At 45.4% G+C, this 13,020-nt stretch overlaps 1 protein-coding gene and 1 long non-coding RNA gene across 3 annotated transcripts in view; both read left to right on the top strand.

The window, feature by feature from the left end:
• LOC135235968 (GRB2-associated-binding protein 2-like) overlaps nt 1–7,412 on the top strand; it is a 52,877-nt gene extending 45,465 nt beyond the window's left edge. Inside the window, exons 4-10 of one of the 2 annotated variants that reach the window (XM_064302075.1) lie at nt 564–1,159; nt 3,474–3,571; nt 4,010–4,331; nt 4,797–4,887; nt 5,002–5,104; nt 6,372–6,491; nt 7,104–7,412. In XM_064302075.1, the coding sequence (XP_064158145.1) occupies nt 564–1,159; nt 3,474–3,571; nt 4,010–4,331; nt 4,797–4,887; nt 5,002–5,104; nt 6,372–6,491; nt 7,104–7,247 (1,474 nt within the window). In that variant the 3' untranslated portion in view covers nt 7,248–7,412. Of the gene's footprint in view, nt 1–563; nt 1,160–3,473; nt 3,572–4,009; nt 4,332–4,796; nt 4,888–5,001; nt 5,114–6,371; nt 6,492–7,103 lie in introns of both variants that reach the window. The other variant, XM_064302074.1, reaches the window with a different exon arrangement.
• An 81-nt stretch (nt 7,413–7,493) lies between these two features.
• Nucleotides 7,494–12,429, top strand: LOC135236110 (uncharacterized). The gene is made up of 2 exons (XR_010324513.1): nt 7,494–10,094; nt 10,854–12,429. It is a non-coding gene; the product is annotated as an uncharacterized LOC135236110 (long non-coding RNA).
• Nucleotides 12,430–13,020: the final 591 nt, after the last annotated feature.

The raw sequence follows: 13,020 nt of genomic DNA, 5'->3' as shown, positions 1-13,020 counted from the left end.
ACGTGTGCATATTCATGTTTAGTAAGCTCTGATTGGCTATTCTCTGACAGTACACCACTTGACTGCTGCTGGGCTGTGTGTAGTGGGACCCGTGTGGTGCTGAATGTCCTTTCCTGTGACAGCTGTTGGCCCTCCTGTGTACAGAGTTCAGAATAAACTTAATTTCTGTTCATGAATTTAAAAAAAAAATTTTAAACTCTCCATAAATTTCCATTTCTATGAAAATTGTAATGAAATTCCTGAACTGGCTGAGTTTAAAGGGAATTAATCCCATATATACGTGTGTGTTTGTGTGTGTGTGTGAGAGAGAGAGAGAGAGAGAGAGAGAGATAGAGCAGCCACGTCAAATCCAGGGTACAGCTACTGGACGAAAAGAAAGGGGGACCTCCATGAAGGGTATCCCACACAGGTGGCTGATGGGATTGCTGACAGTGAGGCCCAAGCAGTTGTTTAGCACCGAAGGAGCTGTCTGGTGATCTGGGCATCTGCGGCACTCTGGCGGTGCCGGGGTGAGCGAACGCCATGGCGACCGCGGTCTGACGGGCACGTGTGATCCGTTGCAGGAGCGCCAGCTTCTCCCAGGCGGCGCGATGCGGGCTGCTGGCAGGAAGTGACCCGGCTGTGCAGAAGCTCCCCTACGGCCCCGCCCACTGCCCCAATGGCGCCGGCGGCCAGCCGTCCGGCTTCAACAGCCTGCCCAAAACGGGCCGCCGTCGGCTGCCGTCGGTCCGCGACGGCTCGCCGCGGGACCCCTGCTACGACCTGCCCCGGGGCTACAGCCCGGATGGGCGGGGCCGGGAGGCGGAGCTCAAGGACGCGTACGCCTTCAAGACCCCCAGCGGCGCCCCGGCCGCCGCGCCCCCTTCGTTGCCTAGCAACGACAACTACGACCTCCTCCCCTCTCCCCCCGGGTCCGTCTACCAGACGCCCCGCACCTTCGACAAGAACCACAACGCCCTGGGCCCGGCCGTCCCAGAATCCCCCGGGGCGGAGCCCCCGCCCAGGCCCCCCAAACCCAGCCAGGGGTCCGAGCAGCAGCCGAACCAGCGGTGGGGGAGCCCCCAGTCCCTCGGGGAGCAGAACGGGGAGGCGGCCGCCCCGTCCGTCGCCTCACGAAGGAACACCCTCCCCGCGGTGGAGAACATCCGCCTCCACAGAGGTACAACCGCTTCTCTCTGCTCGAAACAGTGTTCCTGATTAAACAGAAAGTACTGATTTACAGACCAGAATGTTTTTGGCCCACTAATATTGGGCTTTATTGTTGAACATTATCTCCTGCTCGCAGCTGTAAAGTCGTAATGTGAGTTTTTGATAGAATCAAGTCCCCTGGTGTAGACATTTAGGGTCTGAAAATCAGTATTTTCTGGTTGGTCAGGGAAAATCACATCATGAGCCGATATAAAATTAAATTAAGTCAGTGAAAAATAACATGGACGTTTTTCAGTTCTGAAATTTTCATATGGAATTCATGTCTTGAGTTCCCTGAATTAACTGAATTTCAGTTGAACCGATCCCTGCTGTAGAGCAGTGGTGGGGGAACTTGGGTTGTAGCCAGAATCCTTCAGAATAAAATAGTAAGTTATGCACTGCTGTTGCACCCTGGGGCGACGTACTTAACCTGAACCACTTTATTAAAATATTACATCATATGACTGCCCGGTGAAAATACCAACAGTGCCTTCAGTAGTCATCCCACACTAAAATGTCAGAAAAATGTAACCAATCCAAAATATGTCAATATCGCTTAATCATTCGGTATTAATGATGATTACAAATGATTAGCTCTTAAGACGGAGTGGAAGTTTAGCAGTGTGGTCGTTCAGTGTCTCATTGTTCCTTAGACGACCACGTTTTTACCTGCATCTTCTCTCTATCTCTTTCTCCATCTCTCTTGCTCTCTCTTTATTGTTTCCTCTCTCTCTCTCCCCCTCCCTCTCCCTATTTCTCTCTCTCCTTTTCTCTCCCCCTCTCCATCTCTCTCTCTCTTTATCCATATTTCTCTCTCTCCTTTTCTCTCCCCCTCTCCATCTCTCTCTCTCTTTATCCATATTTCTCTCTCTCTCTGTCTCTGCCTCTGTCTCTCTCTCTCTCTCCCTCTTTCTCTCTCCCCCTCTCCCTCTTGCTCTCCCTATCCGGGCTTTGCGCTCTCAGCCAATCGGAAACAAACAGTGCAGTCTGCCAGACTGCGCTGGGGGGGCTAATGAAATTTATGTTTCTCGCTGAGCTCTGCGATGGCTTGTTCCAGGCCGCTGGCCAGTAACGGGTCCCTGGCTTTCCTCTCCGGGGCCGGACCGAGCTGGTCCAGACCTCCTGGGGTCAGAACGGTCGCCTCCCTCCCCCTCCCCCCCCCACCCCTGCCAGCCTGACCGACGTCTGTCCCACCACCCCCTGACCGAGACTAATTTAAGAGCAGTGAGGTGTGAAAGGAGGCCCCTCATCAAGAGCCCTGCGATTTTGGGTCCTGTCTGACGAAAGCTTGTTACTCATTTAAACCTTTACCCAGGTGCTGTGTCATGTGACTGCAGTGGGACCCTCGGGCTCCAGTAATTGGGTAACTGTCTGACTGGAGTGGGACTCAACAGCGCCTTTGTCTTTCTGCCCTGCCCTGCTGAGCCGTCTCTCAGTACAGCATGACGGTAGTGTAGTACGATGGTTAGGGAACTGGGCTTTTGACCCAAAAACACTGCCGCTGCACCCTTGAGCAAGGTACTTGACCTGAATTGCTTCAGTGCATGTTCAGCAGTATAAATGGATAATTAGCTGACAGTCTGTACTTTAACATTGATTCATTTCAAATCTAATGTGGTCGAGCACAGAGCCAAAACAACAAATTTTGTGGTACTGGTAAAATACTTACAGACTACGCTGTTCAGTATGTGTAAGTTGCTCTGGATACTGTAAGTACTATTAGTGTAATGTGTAGCACAGTGTATTGTTCTCACTAAAGGGGGCTTTCACTGTAAGGAGACATAGCGTTCTCATAGCCCTTGTAAGCATCATGCTTACCGTAGAGCAGGTCATCACAGGATGTGAGTCACCCTGTCACACTTACAGGCCCTGTTCAGTTCCCTCCGTTATATATGTGATCTTTACTGGACCTCAGTGTTTTCCAGGAGTTCAGGTTGAATGACTTTTCAAATCTGAATTATGACCCAATTGGGTTTTTTTCCCTGTTGTTTCTGTTCTGTTGATCCCCTTGGGAAAATGACCATGTTTGGCGTGGACGGAATTTATGGTGGATTCCTTCATCGTGTCTTGCGTGGTGTATGTCTGGACTGTTGTTTGAAAGAGTGCAATTTAGCTGAAATATGTTGGTTTTCAGTGTGTCAGACGCAGACAGAAATACAAACACAAGTCCTTGTGTGACAACCTGGTTTTAATTTCCACTGTACAAAAGCAATGATTGATTGATTGATTGATTGATTGACCGACACAGTGAAACGTCCATAACAGCTGTGCTGCTCTCTCCTCAGGTTCCTCATTTGAGAACAGTGATCACCATCGAAAGTATTATCTCAGTAACTCTGGCGCATCCGCGGATTCCATCAGTAACGGGTTCACCTCCAACATGGTGAGCCTGTCCTCACGCTAGCTAATGAACTAACACAAAACACCAGTCTTACCGTATCAGGAACGGGCAGAATGCTACTTTAAAAAATGACTGTTTCTTTGCCTCATTTAATTAATTGAAATGTTTTCAGTCTAATAAAATTTTGTACTTTTTTGTATGTGCTGCACATTTTACCTTTGTTTTTGCATGTAATGTTGTGTTTTGGTACCTGTCTAGGACGATACCTATAATTCTGTGATGTGCAAAAAGCCCTGACACAAGTCATAATGTGAATGCTCAGGTTCAAATAGGAATCGACTGATTCCAGATTACTTAAGATTTAAACAGAATTTCAATTTTACCAGAAGTGACCTCAGCTCTGCTCTGGTGTGTGTTCGTTTGATGGATAACGGTGTAATAGGGTAACTGAGGATGGTCTCGGCCTTTGCTTTGTGACAGAGAGCCAAGCCCACCTTGAATCGCTCGGACAGCGGCGACTCCGAGGACAACTACGTGCCAATGAACCCAGGCTCCGCCTCCTCGCCCTTTAACTCCGCCCAGGCCGGCCCCGCCCCCTCGCCCTTTAACCCCGCCCAGGCCGACAGCCCCCAGAACATCTACATTCCCATGAGCCCCGGCCCGCACCACTTTGACTTTCCGGGCTTTTCCGCCACCCTTCCCGCCCGCAAGGGCAGCACCGCCTCCCTCTGTCACCGCCCCGGCCGCCTGAGCGACATAACTCCGCCCCCCATCAACCGCAACCTTAAGCCGGACAGGAAGTGTACGTCCTCCTCTCTGTCTCACCTGCCTCTTCTGAGTATGACAATAAAACTCTCACTTCCTCACATAAGCCCATCTGCCACTTTACAACCGCCACTGTAACCAGATCTGGGTCAATTAACTATTTTAAATACCTTCGACAACAATACAAACCCAGCCGATTATTTGATCTATTGTCACCAATATAAAGAAAATAATTCTTCTTTCATTTGATTGTTTCTGTTGGTAACAAAAACTTCAACTTGTAAAAAATTGTGATTTGTAACAAACAGACTTTTTGGTTGGTTTGTGCTGCTAAAATCCTCAGAAGGATTTTTAAATATTAGAATGAAACCAAATCATTCTGAAATGCATTTTCACAGATTCTCCCATTTTACCCAGGTCTGGTAACCTGTATGTCTGACTCTCATATTTGAAAGGAGACTTTGAAAGGAACTCACATTTAAATCTGACCCTGTGACTTTAGCAAAGCCAACTCCCCTGGACCTGATGACCAACGGCATTATCGACGAGCTGCCCTTCAAGAGCCCCATCACCATGTCCTGGACCCGACCCGCGTAGGTGTCCCCTGCACTACAAGGGGGGGGGGGGCATGCTAGTTGGGGCGGTTTGGGTTGGGCTGCGCTGGGAAGGTGGGGCGCTGATAGTCTCTCTGCTCTGATCTCCCCCAGGCCCGTCCTGAACCCCATTTCCTCCCTGCACTGTCGCCCCATCTCCACGCAGAGCATCACCAGCACGGACTCCGCTGACAGCGAGGAGAACTACGTGGCCATGGTCAGCCAGGTGGGAGCCCTGGGGGGGGGGGGGTATGAGAGCTGAATATACCTCCACTAATCCTCTGAGTCCATTTCTTATATTTTCTTCACTCAATCCCAGCACTGCAGTGATGGAGAGTGATAGTCTACGCCAGTTTATTTATAAAAACTCTCTGCAGATTCCTGAGGATTTTCAACAAAACATATTCATAACCAAAATAAACTAACGTTTGCGAGACGTAAGCAGATGATTCCTGTGCAATTGTCAGTAATCTGCGGGAATTTGTGGTGGTAATTTGCTGGTGTCTACAGGTACTTAAAATAACATAATCTTTACCCCCGATAATCCTCTGAGTCCATTTATTATATTTTCTTCACCCAATCCCAGCACTGCAGTGATGGAGAGTGATAGTCTACGCCAGTTTATTTATAAAAACTCTCTGCAGATTCCTGAGGATTTTCAACAAAACATATTCATAACCAAAATAAACTAACGTTTGCGAGACGTAAGCAGATGATTCCTGTGCAAATTGTCAGTAATCTGCGGGAATTTGTGGTGGTAATTTGCTGGTGTCTACAGGTACTTAAAATAACATAATCTTTACCCCCGATAATCCTCTGAGTCCATTTATTATATTTTCTTCACCCAATCCCAGCACTGCAGTGATGGAGAGTGATAGTCTACGCCAGTTTATTTATAAAAACTCTCTGCAGATTCCTGAGGATTTTCAACAAAACATATTCATAACCAAAATAAACTAACGTTTGCGAGACGTAAGCAGATGATTCCTGTGCAAATTGTCAGTAATCTGCGGGAATTTGTGGTGGTAATTTGCTGGTGTCTACAGGTACTTAAAATAACATAATCTTTACCCCCGATAATCCTCTGAGTCCATTTATTATATTTTCTTCACCCAATCCCAGCACTGCAGTGATGGAGAGTGATAGTCTACGCCAGTTTATTTGACATTACTGCTTCCCAAACTGTGGGCTGGGATGCTGTTGGCTATGTGAAGGGTTGCAGTGGGCTGTGATATACACGGGGGAGAGGTCATACAATAGTACATAATACACTTATATTGCCAGTAATATCAGTATAGTAATGTATGCAGCTTCTTTACTGGATTGTGGTCTCAGAAAGTTTAGGAAACCCCTGTTTTTAAATGACTCTAATGATGTACGGTGGGTTCTTCTCTGTTCTTCTTGTTGTTGTATTGTTCCTAAAATGGCTGCCTACAGCGCCACAGCAGTTTTGAGCTGATCTGATGCTTAGTCTCCGCCCACAGAACCCAGCATCTACCTCACCAGCAGTGAGTGGCACCAGCAGCCCCGCCCCCAGGAAGTGTGGAAACGTCGACTATCTGGACCTGGACTTCCAGCCCGGGTCTGTCAGTCCGCACAGAAAGGTGTGTCTTTGCTCTCTGTTCTCTGTATCACTATATTATATACTATATTATTACTGTACCTTTGCTCTCTGTTCTACAGTATATATTTTACAGTATATTTACTTTAGCATATTACTGTAGATTTGCTCTCTATTCTCTACATCACTTGTTATAGCTTATTACTGTGGCTTTGCTCTCTGTTCTACAGTATATATCATTTACTTTAGCTTATTAAATAAAATGTGGCCATCATGATGAGGTGTGCACTATATGCATTTTTAGTGCATGCTGGGCAAGGCAAATATTTGAAATACTTTTACTCATTAGATGCTAATGAAATTGCATTTGAAAATGATAAAAACTACATATTTATAACCAAAATAAACTAACATTTGCAAGACATAAGCAGATGATTCCTGTGCAAATTGTCAGTAATCTGCGGGAATTTACTGGTGGTAATTTTCTGGTGTCTACAGGCACTTAAAGTAATATAATCATACTGAGCTGAGGCTGCAGCGTGGAGAGATGTCCTTTAGTGCTGCTGACCTGCTGTTAGAGCACCACCCCCCCCCACCCCCCACCCCTTTGTGACTGAACCCCTGTCTTGTGACCCCCCCTCCCTCCGGTTCTCAGCCCTCCACCTCTTCGGTGACGTCAGACGAGAAGGTGGACTACGTGCAGGTGGACAAGAAGAAGACGCAGGCGCTGCAGAGCACCATGCAGGAGTGGACCGACGTGCGGCAGTCCACTGAGCCCGCCAAGGGCGTCAAGTCGTGACAGTGAGCCGCCCGCCAGGGATCACGCGGACATCGCGGGAGAGCAACGGCTCCCACACACACCAACTTACACGCGAACTCACAGGACCACACATGCACACACATACACACGCACGCACACGCGTGCAAACTCACAGGACCACACATGCACACACATACACACGCACGCACAGCGTAACACGACATCAGAACATCACACTCGTGCAACATACATGCAACACACAGACCACACAACATACCAACATACACATACATGCAAACACACAGGACCACACACGCACACATACCCACACATACACATACATGCAAACACAGGACCACACACGCACACACTCATGCATATACATGCAAACACACAGGACCGCACACATACACAAGCATGCACATATATGCAAACACACAGGACCACACACATGCACACACGTATGCACATACATGCAAACACAAAGGAACACACACGCACACACACAAGCATGCACACACATTCAAGCATGTGGGAGCATGCACACACAGACATGGGCAGACAAAAACGCATGCACACACATGCAAGCACACAGGATCACACCCACAGACTAACACACACACGAACATGCATGCACGCACACATGCACACCCTTTTCCAACTTGACTGGACCTTCACTGCACGGTCGTATGGACTGTGGAGAAGAGATGGGAAAGTGCATGTAGGAAAGCCAAGCCCTCGTGGAGCTTGTCGAAAGGTTTTTATGGTGAATGTGATTCAAAGCCATAATAGCAACTTCCCAGTAGCCATACCAATATTCACACTGTGCAATGTCCAAGACTGCTGGGCTCTCCACCGACTGAGAGACTGGATGAATACTGGTGATCACGTGAATTTGTGCATTTGAACTCTGACCTTTAAAAAAACAATTTGCATGGCATTCATAATATGTTAAAGCCAAGGGCATGAAATACAAACTAAATCGCTCTGGTTCACCAAGGTAACCAACTTCCTGTTGCAAACGTTAAGAAAAAAAAATGAAAAGACTGAGTTTGAATGGGCAGAGACATATTGACAAACGTATTTATTGCTTTTGTCTGCTGGTCAGAAGTACTGATGGGACTTGTTTGTTTGTTATTAGTTTACCGTACTCAGATGTGGACAGCGGATCACAAACATTATTGTATTGTTATTTCAGCGTTACTGAATGTGGCCAATGTACAAAATTGTTAGTCGAAACGCCAAGCAAAGCCTGCCACCAAAGCTACATTTCAATTAGCATGAATGCATTGTGGCTTCGCCCTAAAGTCACACATCCCCCGACGAGACGCAACTTTGTAATCGCCTCCATTCATTTCAACTGGAGCCGAGTTTTCGCGTCCGCAATGCATGCTGGGATAGCTGGGGCAAGTGGGCGGAGCGACCTGAAGGATGGGAAACATGGTGCCATAACCAATCAGATTAAAGATTCTTCGATTTTAAATAATATTTCCCCCTTCCACATAGTTCTGTTCGGAGGACTTGTTAATTATTGCTTTGTGGGGATTTCCTAGATATACGATAGATATTCATTTAACGAACACTATTTTAAAACTCGAAAACATGCCCATAAGCAGCAGATGGAGCTGTGGGAGGAGAGGGCAATGCCAGGGGAACTCGTCTGAGGATGTGTGGCTTCACCCTTAGAATGTCGATTCCCATTTTTTTCCTAGCTGGGCAAATTGAAAAGAGCAGCTTGTGCGTTTGACCCTTGACAAACTGAGATTTTAAACACCTGTTTTGATTGCCGTTTCGTCAAAGCCAAATGTTTGTTGCACGTTCAACCAAAATCGCAGCGACATTCTAATGGAAACGTAGCAACTGTGGTGCCATAAAGGATCCTCATCAAATATGACGAAGAGAATCATTTTGCCACAAGGACGAGCTATTTAATTCAGGTAACTTAATTAGATTATTTAGCCACGGGTTTGCATGCCTGCAAAAAAAAAAACAGCCTTAAATGAAAAATCCTTTGTTTCTCTGAAGCCTTAGCAATAATCTGTTATGACTGTTGGTCTTGCGTGACGTATACGCGCAAACAGGATTTCATTCCAGTTCCGTGTCCGTGAAACCTGCAGGTACGTTTGATTTCAGGGTAAATCTGTAGCTGCTACAAGCGAGACCGTATGTGCTGTCTGTGGGTGTAACATCTTCAGTCTCACATAATATGCCACAAGAAACGAAAAAAAAAAAGCTTCATATGTCTTCCCAGTGTTACCCATGGGGAAAGGGAGTATTTCAGACTGTCGAATTTCAGTTGGTACTTCAAACGTTCTGAACCGTGGCCTGCTGAGAGCTGGGCTCCTGCTCATTAGACGGCTCGGTCTGTGGAGGTCTGAAAATAATCTTCCCAAAGCAGGGAGCACTGATGTCAGGCGAATGTTGGGAGCATTATCTGTGATCTAATTTAAGAAATGATGGAGGTGGTAGCCTACCAATGTTGCCAGATGCTTGAATTAATTCCCCCTAAAAAATTCAAACTCCTCAAAACCCCCAATCTCCAATTGATCTCCCCATCAAAACCTCCCCATCGCCACTTGACTCCCATACAAATTTTTCACTTTGTACCCCATGCTTCATTTAAAAATCTCACATTTTCCCTCTACCTTTTTACTGTGAAACGCCCCTTATGCATTTTTAAAATTCCCCTACATTTAGGCGTAAATTCCCCAGTCTGGAGACCCTGGGTGGTGCCGAGGCAGTTCACTGTTTGTCCAATGGGGAGATGACTCTATCTGGCCTCCACGACCTGTAGGACTGTGTGAGCAACAGACCGCACTTGGAAGCTAAGTGGCTGTTGAGGCAGTATTCAAACATCAATCATTGGCTACGACCTTTTGCTTTCATGTAAGTTCAGGTAGAATTGGATACACAAATCGGCATTTCCCATTAATGAATTTGGAGCTTTGTATAATGTATTTCTTTTCTCATTTTTAATTTCAAAATGTGTGTTTCTATATGTAATGCTCATAACGACAAGGCTTTAAGATCCTTCCCCGAAAGTCTTTGTTTACTGTTTTTGGAATTTATACTAATTTGCACAGTGTAATAATTGTTTATGCTTGAGCAGGTTTTATACATTCACATAAATGCAATTGCAGTTGAAGCTAGGGCCCTATTTTTGTGTCACAAGGCAGAATCAACCAATGCAATGTCAATTTGAGTAAATTACGTAAATATGAATACGTACGTATTCATGGAAAAAAGAAATGCCAATCGTTGTATTTTCTGGCTCAGATTGATGACAGAATTGTAGTTTGACGCATTTCACCGGGGATGACAAGTTGCTATACCGTAGTATAATGTATAATATACTACATTTAACCCATGAACACTCTCAGGGAAGCTCAGTGCATTTTCTTCCTGGGAGTGTTCATGAAAAGTGAGTGAAATGTTGTACTGAAATGTGGAAAATGTAACTGCAATTAGAGTGTGTAAAAACTAACACTTTCCATTAGAATATTTGGTCAAAGTGGAACCCCCCTTCCCCCCAGTATTAATACTATAGGATTATTTTGTTTTTTGAAGGTGTAAAGGGACTTCAGAGCCAATATTCTTAAAATGTTTGAGTAGGACTGCTAATCTGGGACCAGCTTTGTCTTGCAGCTCCCAGGACATGGACCAGGTGCACCTGATCACACTGTAGATTGATGCTCTGATTTAGTTATCCTTTATTAATAGACTGATTTATCTTTGGACTGGTTTATATATGCTCATTGCAGTTTAATGGACATTTTCCTTGGCTCTGATTGCGTATTGTAGAAATGTATTTTTTGTGCTACTGCAAGACCTGCACCACATAATCAGACTGAACCCTCTCATGGATTGTCATGAAAAAAATGGGTCCTATTTTAATATTGACCCCTATGTAATTGGGAGCATAGCAGTTTAGCTGTACATTTGTGATGCACTGATTTAATTGGCTAAGATTTAATGGGGGGGGGGGGGCAGTAGGCTGGAACCACCAATGGCTCAATTTTATTTTAAGACTAAGTTTTTTTTTTGTAGTTGCGGAAGAAATATGTTGACTGATGATATTTAATTTGTTCAAGAGTTCCATTCAGGGTTAAATATGAATTCTGTGTCCCACGTCAGAATGAACATTTGACAAAACATTTCTGACAGAACACATTACAGCAAATACCAGTTTAAACCTTAATCGTGTTTAGGGTGACAGTAAAAAAAGCTCCCTAGGTTGCATATAGGAAGAAACCTTGGGAAGAACCATACTCAGTAGGGGGCCCACCAGCATCTGGCTTGGTTTGGGGTTGTGGGACCAACGTGGTCATTAAGTAAATATCGACTCATTTTGAATGAAGGGATGAGAGCACATAAGCAGTGGTTGTATCCCGCCATTTTCTGTAACTTGTCGCACTTCTCATCCGTTGCGCTGAAGTCGGCCTAGAATCAGTAGTTTGCTGGCTCTGGGTTTATTATGGGATGTTTTGGCCGTAGGTTCGCTAGACACCTTCTGGACGCGCCGGCCTCTTGTTGTACCCAAATGGGCAACACCACAGTCTAGAATACATTTTCGTGTCCCATAATTCCAGTTGGAATGAGCCCGTACAACAGCTATGCTGAAGCAGTCACCGTCAGGTGACCAGGGCTTGTCATAAGTGGTGGACTGACCGGTCGTGAACTGGCCCGTTCCGTGTGTGAAATGAGATGTAATTCGTTGCCTGGGTAAAGTGACCTACATGTGTGTGAATGGAAACACCACGTGTATTGTGTTAGATTAAGAGGTGTAGTTCTGTCTCGTGTGTGTGCGTGTGTGTGTGTGTTTTAACAGACCCACTGGTTGAGTGGAGTGTTAAAAGCGATGAAGCATTGATAATGTCTGTTGTTAGGGGGGGGAGGGGGAATGCCTTTCAGTAAGCTGTCATTTGATTGATGTAAATGTTTAATATTTTATTACTGCTGTACATTTTTTTTTCTATCCTCGTGTGAAAAGTGAAGTAATTTATTAATTTATTGTTTTGCTGTTTAAAAAAGAAAAAAAAGAAAAGAAAAACAGAAATACAGCTTGCCTAACAGTGTATGCTCTGTCTCGGGTCTGTGAAGCAATATGCCAAATGATGCCACGGTAACAGTAAAATATGGTACATTTGGGATGCACATGACTTTGTTATTCCTGTATTACCAGAAAAGATGTGGACTGTAAATAAACGATGCATTACAAATACACCTCTCCTTCACGTCACTTCTGTGTTACAGGGCTGGCTAATGCACTGCGATTGTTGTACAAAATGCTCCTGAGCTGTACTGTGCATTATCAAATAACAGTTCTGTCACATGGCGTCATGTACTGGAACGTGATATACTGTAGGATTTCTGTAATTCTCAGACAAAATGGTGAAATTTAAACTGAAGTAAATAACTTTGTTTTTTTTTTTTAAAAAGCAGCTCATGCAGTAGCTCATACAGCAAATGCTTTTAGACTGGTTGGGTTGACCTGACTAAAATACTTCAATTTGTACCCGAGTTTGCATTCTCATTCACATTAGCACTGACAGGCTCTTTGCACATGTACCAGAATGCACCTCCACACCCCTGAATTGGTCACATGACCACACAACCCGGGGTTGCATTCGGATCCACTTTGAACACATTTCTTTGCTTTGCTCTCTCCCCTGCGGTCTGCCATTTTGTGACTAAATTTGTGATGTACAAGTAATGAACTTAACAGGTGCTCCGCAAGGGAGAATAGACGAGGACCAAAACCAAAACTTAACTGAACTGCCTGCAGGACTCCACGTGCCGGACAGAAGAGCAA

The sequence above is a fragment of the Anguilla rostrata genome, chromosome 12, assembly GCF_018555375.3.
Source record: "Anguilla rostrata isolate EN2019 chromosome 12, ASM1855537v3, whole genome shotgun sequence".
NCBI classification, from domain to species: Eukaryota; Metazoa; Chordata; class Actinopteri; order Anguilliformes; family Anguillidae; genus Anguilla; species Anguilla rostrata.
This window is presented reverse-complemented; position numbering and strand designations above follow the sequence as displayed.